Here is a 15,892-nt window from a genome sequence, read left to right as displayed (position 1 = left end):
GTACCTGATATTTTAAAATGTACACATGGTGTATTTAGGGCCATGCAGCAATTGAGTTTTCTGGATACAGTGAAGCAGATGAATGAACATTTTACATACCATATTCCAGGTGACCTGCTTCCTAACTTCCTTGCTTCTTATCAATTTTGATACAGTGGTCAAAGCTTTTCTAAAGAGCAGTAGGTGGACATCCTGAATACTTATGCAAAGCAAGTTTTCCTTCTAGCCACAAATCCTACTAGGGACACAATGCCAGCAGCTTTCTGCTACCATAGGCAAAACAATCACTACCCCCAGGAGTGATTGTGAAGTGCTCTGAGAGCCTCTGATGCAATACCTTGGCAAAGGTATCCGCATCGTCAACCAGGTCACCTAAAATGGTGATTTGCTAACAGGATTATTCCTAAAGGAAAAATATTGTGGGAGATAGTTTAATGAGAACTCCCAAGCAATGCACCTCAGACAAGAACTAACATCTAAAAAACTATCTGGATAGGAATAGTAGTTAACTGTGTAAGTAGTAGGCACAGTAGAAATGTGCTGCTTGCCCGGACAGATCTGTACATAACAATGCTTCTCTGTCTTGCTTGGTTCCCATACCTTAGCTAAGGCCTCCTTATATACTATAATTTCAGGAATATAATGAGGATTGTTTCTAGTGTCATCTAAAATATTAATCTCAAGATTGGTTGGTTGGCGCTCTAATGTTCTAGGAACAATTGTTGCTTTATTGGCCTGTGCAGGTTGAGTTTACGTAGCTGTTCTTTTTTAGATGATATGGAAGAAGTGGCCCATAATAACTTTTTTTTTTTTTTTTTTTTTTTTAGTAACTAGTAGGTTGTTTTTTTTTTCCCCTCCACCTTTCTTGCACAGGATGGTGCAATGGATTTGCTGAAGGAACTGAAAAGTATGCCTATCACTCTGGACCTGTTACAGGTAAATCATGCAACTAAGGCAAGGAAAACTAAAATCCAGATGTAGGTGGAATAAATGCTGATTTTTTGGGAATGAGATTAAGGCAGTCTCCCCTGACATTTGTTCCATCCTCCCAGAAACATCAAACAAAGCTATGCAATGTTGTATTTATAAAGCCTCACCAAGAGAGGTGCTTAGGGTATCGGAACAAATTCAAAATTCCATTTGTAAACATGAAGTGGAAAGATCGCGCTTTTCAAAACCAATGGAGGGATCGGAATAAAGAAGGGGAAAATAGACTGGGAAAGCAGCAAATGTGAGGCCAGCAGCAATCATATTTTTTAAAAAGCATTTGTAAAACTACTAACAAAAGAGAGCATCAAGGTATGTTTTGAGTGGTGAGACAGGGACTGAAGCAGAGCTTGAGGGGAAGCACAACCTAAGGCCCACCAAACTGATGAAGTTGATGGAGCCCATAAATGTTGGGAGGCATGTTCCATCGGGATGAGATTCTCGGGAAAACTCTCAGGGGAGGAGACGCAACTCCAATCTGGTTTTTAGAACTAAGTTAAATAGTTAATAAAAGTTAAGGGCTTTAGTAATATGCTGAAACTTAAAAACACTCCTTCTGGGCATCGGTAACAATTAAGGTGCTGAACATCCTTTTAAAAGAAAATCCTGTTAGAAGAGTGGTTGCGGTTTAAAGGCTTGAAGTATCGTGCGTTACAGCTATGCATCTGTTTATAATTTTGGCCCTGTTTTTAAATTTCTTGGACTCTCTAAGGGATTTTCTTTCAGATCCTGTTCAGTTTTGAGTAATTTATATATGCTTCTAGGTAGTTAGGAAGGGGAAAAGGTGTCATGGGAGATGGAGTCCTCCAAGAGAGAGCCATATGCTATGTAAGCCAGATATTCAAGACTCACCGAAGAAGCCAACTTGTTGGTAGCTGTAGAAGCATCAAGCAGCTGGCTCTGTCTCGAGAGATTTGTACACCTTGGTCAATGCTGTGGTATCTTGTGGTGGAGACCTGTTGTTCTTTAATTTTAGTGCCATTGGCTAACTAGTCAGTTCTTGAGTGGTTCACTTCTTGAATGTTGATTTGCAGTCCACCCGGATTGGGATGTCGGTGAATGCGTTGAGGAAGCAGAGCACTGACGAGGAAGTGATATCGCTTGCCAAATCACTTATCAAGTCCTGGAAAAAGCTTCTAGGTAAGAAAATAAGAAGGGTTTGTTGGATTCAATTTACCAAATAGTCACCTCTAGCAGCTTTGCTATCCTGTAGGCTGTGTTACTGCTACAAGCTTCTCTCTGCATCAGTAGAGATAGGAAGCTCTAGCAGGCCACAGAACTTAGAACCTTAACATTAGACTTCTCATCTGGAGGGTTTCAAGTACTACACAGTGAATTCCATTTAATAACAATGAGTTCCTATTTTAAAAGAAAATGATCCCTGCAGAAGAAGTGGAATTAGGGGCCAGGACTGCATGTAGTTAATGTGCATTTGCCCAGGCTTGCGAGGTTTGAAATAAGAATAGTTAGCGTGCCAATGATGATAGTACACTGATCTTATTTATAAAGTTCTCCATTTGCTGACTGAGGTGCTCAGGGTGTGCTGTAATTTAAAGTAAATGCAATATTAAAATATCAATAAACTAGCACAACAGATAAAAAGCCAACTAGTGTAATATCGTAAGAAACCTGCTAGAAAACATTTCCAGTGGTGATGAGTTGGAGGGTTAGGTCTTATTTAAAATCTTATTGCTTGATTATACTTCCCGGAATGAGATATGGTAATGCTTAATGAGCAAATGTTCATAAAGCTCTTTGAAGACGGTACTTTGACAAGGGTAGCCCTTTGCTTGTTCAAAAGCATTAACCCATTTAGCCCCCTTTCAAAGTAGCTAATTAGTACGGTCCTCCTTTTTTCCAAAAGTCAGTCAACTTGTCTAAGATTACTGTGTGAGTCGTTAGCAGACAGGGATTAGAGCTCAGGATTTTCTCTCCCACTTCTGTGTTCATTCTTCTGGACCACCTTGGAAATAAGTGCATTATAAACAACCTTTTCTTTGGAATTTCTAAGAATAAATGGAAATACTCCACCCAAGTACTAATAAAGACACTTTATAGGGCCTATGGTGCCACTGAATTTTTTTTTTTCCTGCTTGCAGACCATGAAATCTTAAGCCTTTTTAATTTCAGATCAGAAGAGAGGCTATGTCTTGAGTGGGTTATTTGTGTCATTGGTAACTGATGTAATTATCTTTAGCATAAAGCATGCTTCTAAGCCTATGGCAGTACCTGTTTGTGAAGCTCAGAGTAGAGTGTCCTTTCATCAAAACTGACAAGTCTGTCTGAGTCAGTAGAAACAAATATCTTCTATATTTAATACCATCGGGTTGTTCAAGGTGTATGTGAAATGATCTGCTAGTTCCAGTCTGCATCTCAAAGAAACCTCCTATGAATAACTTGGCAAAGAAGCCAAAGATTAGACGGGTGTTGGAGACTGAACTCTTTTTTCCTCCAACCCACTACTGGCTCTGGTCCTTCTACGTCAGGGTGGATACATAATGGTGGGACCATGAGGGGAAGCCTTCACTGCCTGTTCCTGGCCTTATCTGATCTGCATTTAACCAGAACTTCTGTCTTCAGGACTGCGAAGCCATCACCTTCCAACAGCACTGAACTAACTGGAAAAGAAATACACTTCTTAAAAGAATAAATTGTATCCCTGGCCTTCCAAACACCTACCTTAAGAGAGGGGCTGGCCCTCATTGGCACTTTTGAAAATTGGATTGGGTTTAAATTCCATTTTCAAAAGTGATTTTTGAAAATTTTACTCAGTCTGTACGTTCAGCAGCAGGGATCTCACTAGAAAAGAAACTTTGGCTGGGATAGGTCTTCCCTCGTGAAGAAGGTAATCTCATGGTATGAAGGAGGGGTCCTTTCACACTGGCTAGCTAGGGAAAGGTTTGTGGTACGTTTGCTAGTTGCTTGACTTCTTGCCAATCAAAGGCAAGTAGAAAGATTTACCATGGGTGCATTGCAAAGTACTTTAGCCTGTACAGACCCATTCCTCCATTCTGCTCTTCTGGAGCTAGTAACTTGCCTATGACCAAATATCTGGGCTCTTAACCGTCCTTTGTGCCCTGCTTAGTGTAGTCAGGATCGTGGTGTGAAGATCAACCCTGAACCCTCTGTAGTATCTGAGTGTTTGTTTTTTCCCTCTTCTTACTGGGTGCAGACGCTTCGGAGGACAAAAGTGAGGAGAAGAAGAGGAATTCTTCCTTGTCGGCATCCTCCTCAAAAGAGAGCGGTGACTCAAGAGACCAAAGGTAATGCTTCCCTTTAGCCCAAGATGATGCTGTTGTACATGTTGTTCCATCACTTGGGGCTTTCTGTCTTAACATCTGATCTTTAACGTGTCTGTTGGGCTGTGCAATTGGTCTGCTCAAATGCCTCATTTTGATCAGACCTGCCAGGAGTCCAGCCTATCCAGCAAAGGTGACAGGCTGCCTGTAGATCTGTGTGGTGTTCTATAATAAAGAGAAACTACAACTGTAATGGAAGAATAAACAACTACAAAATACAGTGGCTTTAGTGAGTTTTTTTGCTTTCTGTTCTACATGATTTGTTTTACCTTCACGTTTCCGTTTCCTTCTGTTTCATGCTGGTTTCTTTCTCTGTTAATAAAACATTCCTTTGGGTTTGATTTTGTTTGTGTTGCATTTTTATATTTTTTCCCTTGCTTGTTGTAAACGCTTGGAGTCCTTTAGAAGGGCTGTGACTATGCTCAGCTTTAGCCTTCTATGGTGATGCATGGGAGCCAAGTATTCAAAGATGCTCCTAGCAGGAGCCTCACCCCCTTCTCCTTCCTGCACAATGATCTCTCCTCCACAAGTGGTGGAAGAAGTCCACCCGCCCCGCAGTTGGCATCTAGCTGGTCTGCTGCTGACTCACCCCTCTTCATGGAGTGGGTACTCCCCAGCCTGTTCCCCAACTGGCAAGAATAGTTAGAACAGTCAGCAAGGGGAAGTGGGGCCCGGGTGGATGGCAGGGAGATTATGAGGTGGGACCAGCTTCACCAGAGTCCCAACTGTGCCTCCCAGAAGCAAGAGACTGATCCTTCCTTTAGCCTGAGCACTCCCAAGAATCCCGCGCAGACTCCAGGAACCTGGCCATTTCATAAGGCGTAAAACACCTGTGGATTAGTCAGTTTCTTAAGGATTAATATTAAGAATGTAAGAATGGCTGCACTGGGTCAGACCAATGGTCCATCTAGCCCAGTATCCTGTCTTCCGACAGTGGCTTGTGCCAGATGCTTCAGAAGGAATGAACAGAACAGGGCAATTTTGAGTAATCCACTCCCTGTGACCCAGTCCTAGCTTCTGGCAGTAAGAAGTTTAGGGACACCCAGAGCATGAGGTTCCATCCCTGACCATCTTGGCTAATAGCCATATTCTAGTTTCTGTTTATTGGTAACTCTCTGGTTTATGAGTTTTTCCCATGCTCATTAAAGTCCGTCCCTGCGTGTGCCAGTCAGTCAGTCCCTATCCGACTAGCCTCTTTACCGTGTCTCTGTTTTGTTTCAGAACTGTCACATGACTGCTGCTGCAGCTTAGTTATTTTCAAACCCCAGTACCTTTGTGTAGGGCTGGTACAGTGAAAGTTACCAGCATGATGGCTGAGCTGCAGCAGTTTAACTTGCTGCATCAATCTCTTCCTCCACTTGTGTATAAACTGGAATGAAACGTTCCAGAAAATCATGATTTGGCATGGGCCTTGCCATGTTTTTAAAAGAAATGGATCCCTCTGGTTTGAGGCCATAAGCCCAGCTGCACTGCAGTGTAAAATTGGAGCAGGGACTGTCTCTTGTTCTGTGTGTGTTCAGTGCCTAGCACAATGAGATCCTGGTCCATGACTAGCATTTCTAGGTGCTCATTCTACAAATAACATTAATCTGGAATCTCCCAGCTGAAGTTTTCCCTTTGCATTGTGCAAAGACAAGGATTTCTCTGGGATGGGGGTGGCAGGGCTTCATGTGTTTTCAGTGAAAGGTGTGCTTCTGTAAGCTGGGAGAGGAGTGTGAGCACAGGATTGGGACCCAGGAATGCCTGCCGTCTAAATCCTGTTTCTGACACTGGATCTTTCCATGCCCTTGGGCAAGCGTCTATGATTCTTACCCCCATTTCTCAATCTGTAAATAGAGAACGATACTTGCCAGCCATATAGGAATCTGGTGAATCTTAGTTCATTTGTGTCGGCAAAGGGGAAAGTAGTATGTTTGTGCTAGGCTGATGGTATACTAGAGTCAGGAAATAACACCTCAGAGAAACCTCTGGCTTGGCCTCTAATAGACTTTCCTCAGGAAATTCTTGTGAGTCTGAAGTAAGAGTGTTTTCCCAGGACATTGCTCAGAGTTCCTCAGCTGCCCCCAAAGCACCTGGGAGAGTGAGTAGGGTGAGAATTGTGTGAGTAAAACAAACCCAGTCTGCTAGGACACTCGCAGTTTGGAGGAAGTGGCCTGGAGTTGTCACAGCCCGAATAACACACCAGTTGTGGTCATGGAGGCAGATATATGGTGTTTCTGGCTTTTTCAGCAACGAAGGACCAGTGGATTAACTGTCAGTCCCACCAACACTTTGTCCTCCACTAGTAAGGCTCTAGGAGCCACTGCATGGCTACTACTTGGTTTTCATTTCAAAGTGCGGTGCAGACATTAAACCTCCAACACCCCTGTCAGGTAGAAGTACCCTCTCCCTTTTACAGGGGGAAACAGAGGCAGAAGTTAGGTGTTAGAGATATTTAGCTCCTGTCTCCCAGCCCATAACCAGTCCTGTACATCATGCTGTCTCATTACAGAGAGAAGAGCATATGTTCCTCTGATAGTACAAAAGAGACTCCCAATGCACCCTGAAAAACTCAGAGAGCTTACTGGCCAAGAATTGCCCCGGTGTCTCTGTGAAGGACAGTGAGACTAAATTAGTCAGACGGTATGGCTGATCTCTGGGTGATGAGTGCGCGCCTATGCTGGTTTGATGAAGCTGCTATCAAAGCAGTAGAGAGGCCAGCCAGTGTTGAAATGTACTTACTGCAGCCATGGAGTCTGACAGATTTTGGCTGGGCCTTTCCCCTTGGGATATCTCTTGGCCCATAACTTTTCTTGATTTCTGCGGTGCAGATGGGGAATTAACATCAGTACAGCTGTATCCAGAGCATCTCAGCCCTACAATGTGGAGGTGGAGCTTGTTCTGGTAGGCGAGATTTTTATGTGATACGCTAATATATGGTACCCCTTATAAAAATTATATCCTGCAGTTCTGTATTATGGTTCAAAGCACTGTATCTCACTACTGGATGGTGTAGTATTGTGGATTACTACTGCAGTATTTTTTAATAGGTTGCATATAGAATGTCTTCATCTCTGGCAGCACTGTGGTTTCTTTTTTTTGCCAGAACTCTCATCAGGCCACTTATTGGGAGTGTCTGGATTTGTTGCATGTCAGTGTATTACTCTTATGGCAATTTCCTTTCCACTGCAGTCCAAATTCTGTTATGAGTCTGGCCATCACATGTGTCACCATTTTGTTCTGGAGTCACTTCTTTTGTAATGCAGAGGACTTTTTAGTCTCCTCTTGGGTAAAGTGTACAGCCTTATTCCCACGTTTGACAGGAGCAGTATGAACCCCCAGGATTTCCTTTGTGGTGAGGGTTTTTATTTGCCAACTATTGTAATGACAGACAAACCTCCTCTTACACAGACTTTGTAAGTGTGGGCTGGACTGCTGTGAAATCTGTTTTGTTTGATCCAAGAGCAATCAGCTGAGGTTGTTCTCAGGCTTGCTATGGTTTTAAACTGCAGGAGTGAGGAACAGCTTGTTCTCCTTCCCTGCCGGTCCACTGGACCACAGCCTACACTCAGTGCTTCAGTGACGTCATTCTACTGCACAAGCAGGCAGCTGGTCTACAGGGTTTGGGGGTTCCTTTGAGCCATAACCTTCCTGGGGCCGGCCTAGGTGACTTCTGTTCCTGAGGTAGAACTGCACTGAGACACACAACAGCTAGTGAGGTTTGTAGGGCAGAATATCAAATTCTCTTTGAGGTTGGCAAAGACTTTTTATACACATCTCCACAAATGAGTCTTCCAAATCTTTGGTGGATGGTTGCTTCTTGGGCTGTTGAATTCTACCAAAGCCACAAGCTCATGTAACAGCTTCTAGGTATGGCAGGCTTTGCACATTTCCCTGGATGAGTTTTTCTTGGTCTCTTTAAAGCATCAATTGCTATAGGCCCCATCTGCATCTGTGCAATCACGTGTACACTCAAGAGTTTACAGGAATGGTATGTGCAAACCGCACTGAAAATCAGCAGGTACTCCGCACCTTTCAACCGTCAGGCCACTTTTCCTTAGTTCCCTAAATATTGATTTAGGAATCGAATTTTCAGCATCTAGATTTGATGTTTTAGCTCTTAAAGCACATGGAGCTTATTTTACTCCTTTTTAAAGATGTTTAATTAGCAGAGATGTGACAGTTAATGGAAACGGAGTCCTAGAATGGAGATTTTGCTTTGGGATACTTTTGTGGCTCAGTGTTTCTGTGAGGCTGAGACAAAGGACTTGTAAAGTTCGCCCAACAGAAGCACCAGTCTCATTGAGAAGCATCTTAGAGCCCCATGTGATCCACAGAAATATACATTCAGCCATGTATGTGTAGCCTGTACAGAGAGGCTTAGATTCATATTTACTGCAGTAACTGGTGGTACTCGTTCCCTTCGAAACAGCAGCTGCTTACTGGCAAACCACCATTTGCAGCATCTCTTGCAACCCTAAGCTGCCTACATACATCTCTTGCAAGTCACGCTGTATGTACTCAGCTTAGTGGCGTTAGCTTTTTAGTCTACATTTAGCCTACATTTTCAGAAAAATGCACACGCAAATTCACTTGTGCTGATAACCTGTTGTACATCTCCATGACTGTTTGGGCCGTTGTAAATCTGGCCCAGAGACGTACATTTTCACAAAGATAGGCCCTGCAGACCCCCTTTGCACAGTCAATTACTGACACCTGAAGCTGCAGATGAACCCCTAGTGGATTTTGCAAAAATGCATAAACCAGTTCCCTGCCGAGTTCCTATTGAAAAAGCTCAATGGGAGTTAGATGCCTAAAAGCCTTTGAGAACCTAGATCTAAAGTCTTTTGTTCAGCCCCTGAACAACTGCCAGGGTTCAAACTCCCTACACGTCACTGTGCCCTCACTCTTACAACATCTCCCTGTAGGGAGCACTAGTAGGCTTGAGCTTCCATTCCCATTGGATCCGGGGCTACATTTCTGTCCGTGCCCGCAGGGTGCCATTTGGGGTAGGGTTTTTAAACGTGGGATAGGTACGTCTGGAACTAGAGTCAAACCACTGCCTCCTCTCATGTAGCAATGGACAGCTTAAGATTTTGGGGTGCTGATATGCTGGTCTGAGTTGAAACTCGCCCTACTGAACTGTTCCCATGTCAGTGCCTTGAGCTGTCTGAGTCCCGTTGTCGGAACAGCAGCAGTAGCAGCTTCACGATTAGAGGATAGACACCCAAGGCTTTAGGACAGCTTCATTGCCTTGCGAGTAAACCAGCAGACCTAGTGTAGTAGAGTGGGGTCTGTTTTGGTGGCTATAAATGTCAACTCTAAGGGAGTCATTCTCTCCCTCTTCCATTGAATGGACAGAAAATGAGTCGGGTTCTCTGCAGTCCCCCACAGGTGGGGAGCTGGTTATAGATCCCTGATTCTGTGCCCCTGCCCCCGAACAGGTCAAACAGCTGGATATGGTCCCTAGGGATCAGATATCAGCAGAGGATAGCTGGAGTGCATGGGCTTTGGCCACCCCCTCTCTGCTACTGCCATGGGGGCTATGGAAAGGGAGGCATCCAGCAGGCCTATGGTTTCTGCTCCCTTTGTGGTGCCTGAATATGCAGGGAGAACAGAAGAGGGCAGAGAACCTGTCTGTATACGTTGGGGACCAAATATCGTGCGAGGCTGAGCGTGCGATATAGAGGTTTTCACCTAGTTGAAGTTCAGCCTAGATCAGGAGGAGCTGACAATAGTACCCTCCTGTTAAGTGGCCTAGAGGGAGTGAGTAGGTGTTTTCAGGCTGTTTCCTAGTGGTGGTTTGTCCACATTACACTTGCTCTTGTTGGCAGCTCGGTTGGCGAGGGCTAAGCCTGAGGGCACGGACACTCACCTGCCCTTTCAGCCCGAGTAGTGGGCCTTCCTGCTGCAGAGTTAAGCTATGTGGCTGGAGAAGCTTGCACTGTTACTGTCTGGGCTGCGCCTGCTCTGTGAATACCCAGAGGATTCCAGTCTCCAGGGCTGTCAAACCAGCCATAAGTGCATCTGTAAATAAAAACTGTGAACACTAGGGGGCCTGACTTTAGAAATCCTGTGTGCAAATGACTGTGCCTGCACATGAAAATGACCGTGGTGCAGTTAGTCAATTAGCGTGTTAATTCCCAGCTGTTGTCCATGCTCTCAACGCCTCTGGAAATTTGGGCCTCAAATGATTCCAAGTTAGAAGCGTCAATGTCTCCCTCCTAACTAGTGTTTACTAAGGAAAGGTTCAGGGTGGGGGGGTGCTCTAGTTGCATGACCCATTGTGACTTCATACTACAGTACAGACAAAGCCCAGGTCTCTCACCTGCTACTTCTCATTAACTGCTGCCCTTTTCTACAGGCTTTACAGCTATTTTTCAACTCAAATCCAGGGGACTTTTTGAATTGTTTTGATGGCAGGAGTTGCTGCATTGAAGAGAGAAGGCTTTACATAGAAACCAAAGAGGTTAGAATCTGTGCTGAGAGAAACTTCCATGGAACAGAGAGAGGGTTCTTTGCCTTTATCTTACCTTTGGATAGTACTCTCGGTCAGGGCCAGGCTTCCTGGAGTCATAAACAGGGAACATCTTCAGCTGGATTGTAATAATCTTCATTGAAAACCCCCTCACCAACAGGGAATTCGCTAAGCAGCACGTCATTACCAGTGCTCAGAAATCAAGTCACGCTAGTTGTGGGTGGAATTCACCTCTTCCCATTTAAAGCCGGGGTATGAGGGAACTGAGTAGGGGGCTGAAGATGCAGAATTCAGACCCCTCTACCTCTAGGCAGGAAGTGAGACTGCAGCACGGAAGGACTGCTCCCCCGTATGGGTTTTTTTTTGGTGACTGGGTCCACATAGTCACTTTTTTCTTGGTCAACTTCCTAGTAGTCCTTCGTGCTGGCCTCCCATTGCCGTGTCCAGGTGGTGTAGAGGCCCTGCTGCATCCGTCAAGAGGCCCCATATACAGCCCTACCACAGTGCAGATATGGGGTGAAGGGCCTTGATCTGATCTTCCTCTCTGGCCTGCATTTCGCTCTAGATTTAATTTCAACCACTTGGCTCAGCCGAGAGCCTTGTTTTCCATAAAGTGTTTTTGGTCATGAGACCATAGCCCCTGTGAAAGGTGTGGGCCTGCCAGCCCTGGAGACTAAAGACTTCTATCTCTGGAGAATCTGCAGTGCAGTCAGTAGCTGAGCAAGCTTCCCCTTGTTACCCTGCCTATGTGCCTCAGTCTTGAGCTGGAGAAACTCCCGCCTTGCTCTGCTGATGGAGGGGTGACCTGGGATTGTTCTGCACCAGCCCAGTCTCCATGGCCCATTTGCTTCTGGGGCTCTCTGATGAACCTACCTCCCAGGGTGCTAGTTAGAGGAGCAGTTTCTGATGTGGTCACTTAGGAACTGGACTGCGATCACCTGACTCCTTCAGCAAATACCAGATTCGGTGGGGGATCAGAAGGGGTGATGTTTACATTCATTGCATTTTGATGGGGGTGAATAAGGGCATAATTTGGGTTATATGATGCATAGAATGATAAAGTACTGATGAACCAGCTCACTAGAATGGCTAGACATTCCTGACCCTGGCATTTCACATATGGTGGGAGTTCATGTTGTGGAATCCTTGATCTTGTTGCATTTTAAGAATGTGCAGAGGAGCGCATGGTGTTTATTTGAACAAATTCCTTTATTTGACTGGATATTCTGATTGCTCGCTGAAGTGCTTTGCAATGATTGTGTGGTCCGTATAGTGCTTCAAATCAAAAAGTCTCTTTTCTTTGTTACACTAAGGAAATGAAATACAAAAACACTCCAGGAATAAAAACATTGACCCTACTCCCACAATCCTAGCCTAGGCACCCCTTCGCTGCACCCCAGTTCTAACAGAATTCACTCCCGAGAGCAAAATTAATTTTAAGCTCCCCACAAAGGGATCATGTGTGAAAAGAGTAGGGCAATCCCTGAGGATCCCATCATCACTAACTGGCACTGATGTTACTGGAAGTTTTGCCTGAGTAAGGCTCTTCTTCGGCTCTTGGCATGTCATTCCAAGAGGTTCCACGTTCCAGGGAGCTCTTCCTTGGAGTTGTAAATTCCTGTATGGCTGTGTGCCAAAGTACCAGCTCCAAACACCCCGGGCCCCATGTTGGCAGGTGACAGAAAGTCAGAACCCAAGCATGGAGTATTGGCAGTGTCCAATAGCTGTGTAATAGCCCTTCTCATTGGGCCTGTTAGGAGGTTTTAAATGAGAAACTCTAGGTTCTGGGGCAGGATTCTTGAGTCAGGCTGTGTTAGGGGAAGCTCTACGTCACCTCCTTGCTCTGCTGATGGAGGGGTGACCTGGGATCGTTCTGCACCAGCCCAGAAATGCCCCATACAGAGCATCATCTCTGCAAGGCAGTCTTTTTGCAGAGTGGATTCACTGTATGCTCCACTGCTGATTGTCCAATGTAGGGACAAGGCGGGCGCAGTAATCTCTTTTATTGGACCAACTTCTGTTGGTGAGAGAGACAAGCTTTTGAGCTCCATGGAGCTCTTCTTTGGGTCTTGGCATGTCATTCCAGGAGGTTCCACGTTCCAGGAGCTCTTACTTGGAGTTGTGAATTTTCATATGGCTGTGTGCCAAAATACCAGCACCAAACTCCCCAGGCTCCATGTTGGCAGGTAACAGAAAATCAAAATCCAAGCATGGAGTATTGGCAGTGTCCAATAGCTGTGTAATAGCCCTTTTCATTCACCTCCAAGGGTATGACTGTTTTCTTTTTGTTCAGTGGGGTAAATCAGTTTGCGTAAACAATATCATAGAATCATAGAACTGGAAGGGACCTCAAGAAGTCATCTAGTCCAGTCCCCTGCACTCATGGCAGGACTAAGTATTATCTAGACCATCCCTGGCAGGTGTGTTGTCTAACCTGCTCTTAAAAATCTCCAATGATGGAGGTTCCACAACCTCCCTAGGCAATTTATTCCAGTGCTTAACCACCCTGACAGGAAGTTTTTCCTAATGTCCAACCTAAACCTCCCTTGCTGCAATTTAATCCTGTTACTTCTTGTCTTATCCTCTGAGCTGAAGAAAAGCAATTTTTCTCCCTCCTCGTAACAACATTTTATGTACTTGAAAACTGTTATCATGTCCTCTCTGTCTTCTCTTTTCCAGACTAAACAAACCCAATTTTTTCAATCTTCCCTCACAGGTCATGTTTTCTAGACCTTTAATCATTTTTGTTGCTCTTCTCTGGACTCTCTCCAGTTTGTCCACATCTTTCCTGAAATGTGGCACCCAGAACTGGACACAGTACTTCAGTTAAGGCCTAATCAGCCTGGAGTAGAGCGGAAGAATTGCTTCTCATGTCTTATAATACTCCTGCAAATACATCCCAGAATGATGTACACTTTTTTTACAACAGCATTACACTGTTGACTCTTATTTAGCTTGTGATCCACTATGACCCCCAGATCCCTTTCCACTGTACTCCTTCCTAGGCAGTCATTGCCCATTTTGTATGTGTGCAGCTGATTGTTCCTTCCTAACTGGGGTACTTTGCATTTGTCCTTACTGAATTTTATCCTATTTGCTTCAGACCGTTTCTCCACTTTGTCCAGATCATTTTGAATTTTAATCCTATCCTCCAAAGCACTTGCAACCCCTCCTAGCTTGGTATTGTCTGCAAACTTTATAAGTGTACTCTCTATGAAGACGTTGAACAGAACTGGACCCAGAACTGATCCCTGCAGGACCCCACTCGTTATGTCCTTCCAGCCTGACTGTGAACCACTGATAACTACTCTCTGGGAACGGTTTTCCAACCAGTTTTGCACCCACCTTATAGTAGCACCATCTAGATTGCATTTGCCTAGTTTGTTTATGAGAAGATCATGTGAGACAGTATCAAAAGCTTTACTAAAGTCAAGATATATCACGTCCGCAGCTTCCCCCATCCACAAGGCTTGTTACCCTGTCAAAGAAAGCTGTCCGGTTGGTTTGACACAATTTGTTCTTGACAAATCCATGCTGACTGTTTATCATCTTCTTATTTTCTAGATGTTTGCAAATTGATTGCTTAATTATTTGCTCCCTTATCTTTCCAGGTACAGAAGTTAAGCTGACTGGTTTGTAATTCCCCGGGTTGTCCTTATTTCCCTTTTTATAGATGGGCTCTAGATTTACCCTTTTCCAGTCTTCTGGAATCTCTCCATGTATAGTATCAGGCTTCATTGATAGGTTATAAGGGCTTGTCAACATCCACATGTGTGCAGAGCCACCCCAGCTCCTAGGAGCTCTGTGTTCATATCCAGGGATAGCCCTATTGGTTGGCATATTGTCATCTTTGTGAATTTGGGGGTTGGCTATTGGCCAAGGTCTTTGCTCTGCTTTTTCCTGGTTGGTTTTACATCATTGTAATGAACAGGATATGTGACCACGTTGCCGCTGCGCTGCGCCCTGCGCTGCTCTCAGTGACCTGAACCAAATCATTCTGAGAGGTGAAGTTTCTCTAGGGTGACCAGACGTCCCGATAAAATCGGGACTGTCCCAATGTTTAGGCGTTTGTCCTGTGTCCTGATTGATGTTTGGTCGGGACGCAATTTGTCTCGATATTTCGCACTCCTGGTTTTTTGTTTTGTTCCGCCAGCAGGACTCTGCTTTTTTTCCCTTTCTTCTTCCCTTTGCCGGCGGGACTCTGGGACTTGGGGTTTTTTTTTTTTTTTTCCTCTGCCAGCAGAACTCCGGGACTGTGAGGTTTTTTTGCTGTGCTGGCGGGACTCCCCCCAAATGTGTCCTGATATTTACTTCATCCCATCTGGTCACCCTAAGTTTCTCTTCTAGCTCCAACAAAAGGCAGGACCCACCGAAGACTCCAACCACACCGAAAATCACCACCTTTCCGCCGGTGCCCGTCACCTGCGACGCTGTCCGCAACAAATGCAGAGAAATGCTGACTTCTGCTCTGCAGACCGACAGTAAGTAGGGCAATGGGCTCCACTGGGCTGGCTGCAAAGTCCCACAGAGGCCCCTTTGCCATGCATTCCTCCTGAGCGTCAGAACCGTCTGTGCTGCAGTAGGGAGGAGTTCCAGGCACAAACAAGAGGACTGTAGTCCTTAATCCCCTGGCCAAAGCTTATTTCACCCAGGGGATCGACCTCTCTGTGCCATAGAAGGGATGAGAGTAGGGGTGGCCAACTTCTGCTGGGAGTATTCTGCTGGGCATCTAGTTGGGGTGGCCTCAAGCCAGGGGAGTCCCATGGGCATTGGGTTCACTCCCCATCGCCTGCTCTTGTCTGATTCCTTTAAAACTCAGCTTACATCCCCATCTCCCCGCTGGGAGAAAGTGGAGCTGGAATGCAGTGGGCTGGATATGTTAGTAACCACACTGCTGCCAGTAGTGTTCTGTGGCTAGGACTGGACTCTGAGGAAACACAGCTATTAGAACGGATCCTTTTGAAGGTCGTATGTCTATAACGGCTTGGGCTGAAGTTTGTCCCTCAGTTATACATGTGCTGCCGTGGTTGAAGTCAATGGGAGCTGTGGGTGCTCAGCACCTTGGAAAAGCAGTCCCTGAGTGTCCCACATTGGGCCCCTAATACTTGGGATGTCCAAAAGGAGAGGCCGCCTTTGAAAATGAGGGCCT

General features: G+C 45.2%; 1 protein-coding gene across 1 annotated transcript in view; it reads left to right on the top strand.

Annotated features, from left to right (window-relative positions):
* TCEA2 (transcription elongation factor A2) overlaps positions 1-15,892 on the top strand; it is a 32,478-nt gene that overhangs the window by 4,103 nt on the left and 12,483 nt on the right. Inside the window, exons 2-5 of the mRNA XM_050918742.1 lie at positions 874-936; positions 2,022-2,127; positions 4,160-4,250; positions 15,091-15,224. Coding sequence (XP_050774699.1) covers positions 874-936; positions 2,022-2,127; positions 4,160-4,250; positions 15,091-15,224 — 394 coding nt within the window. The remainder of the gene's footprint in view (positions 1-873; positions 937-2,021; positions 2,128-4,159; positions 4,251-15,090; positions 15,225-15,892) is intronic.

The sequence above is a fragment of the Gopherus flavomarginatus genome, chromosome 11 (assembly GCF_025201925.1).
Source record: "Gopherus flavomarginatus isolate rGopFla2 chromosome 11, rGopFla2.mat.asm, whole genome shotgun sequence".
In the NCBI taxonomy this organism is placed as follows: domain Eukaryota; kingdom Metazoa; phylum Chordata; order Testudines; family Testudinidae; genus Gopherus; species Gopherus flavomarginatus.
This window is presented reverse-complemented; position numbering and strand designations above follow the sequence as displayed.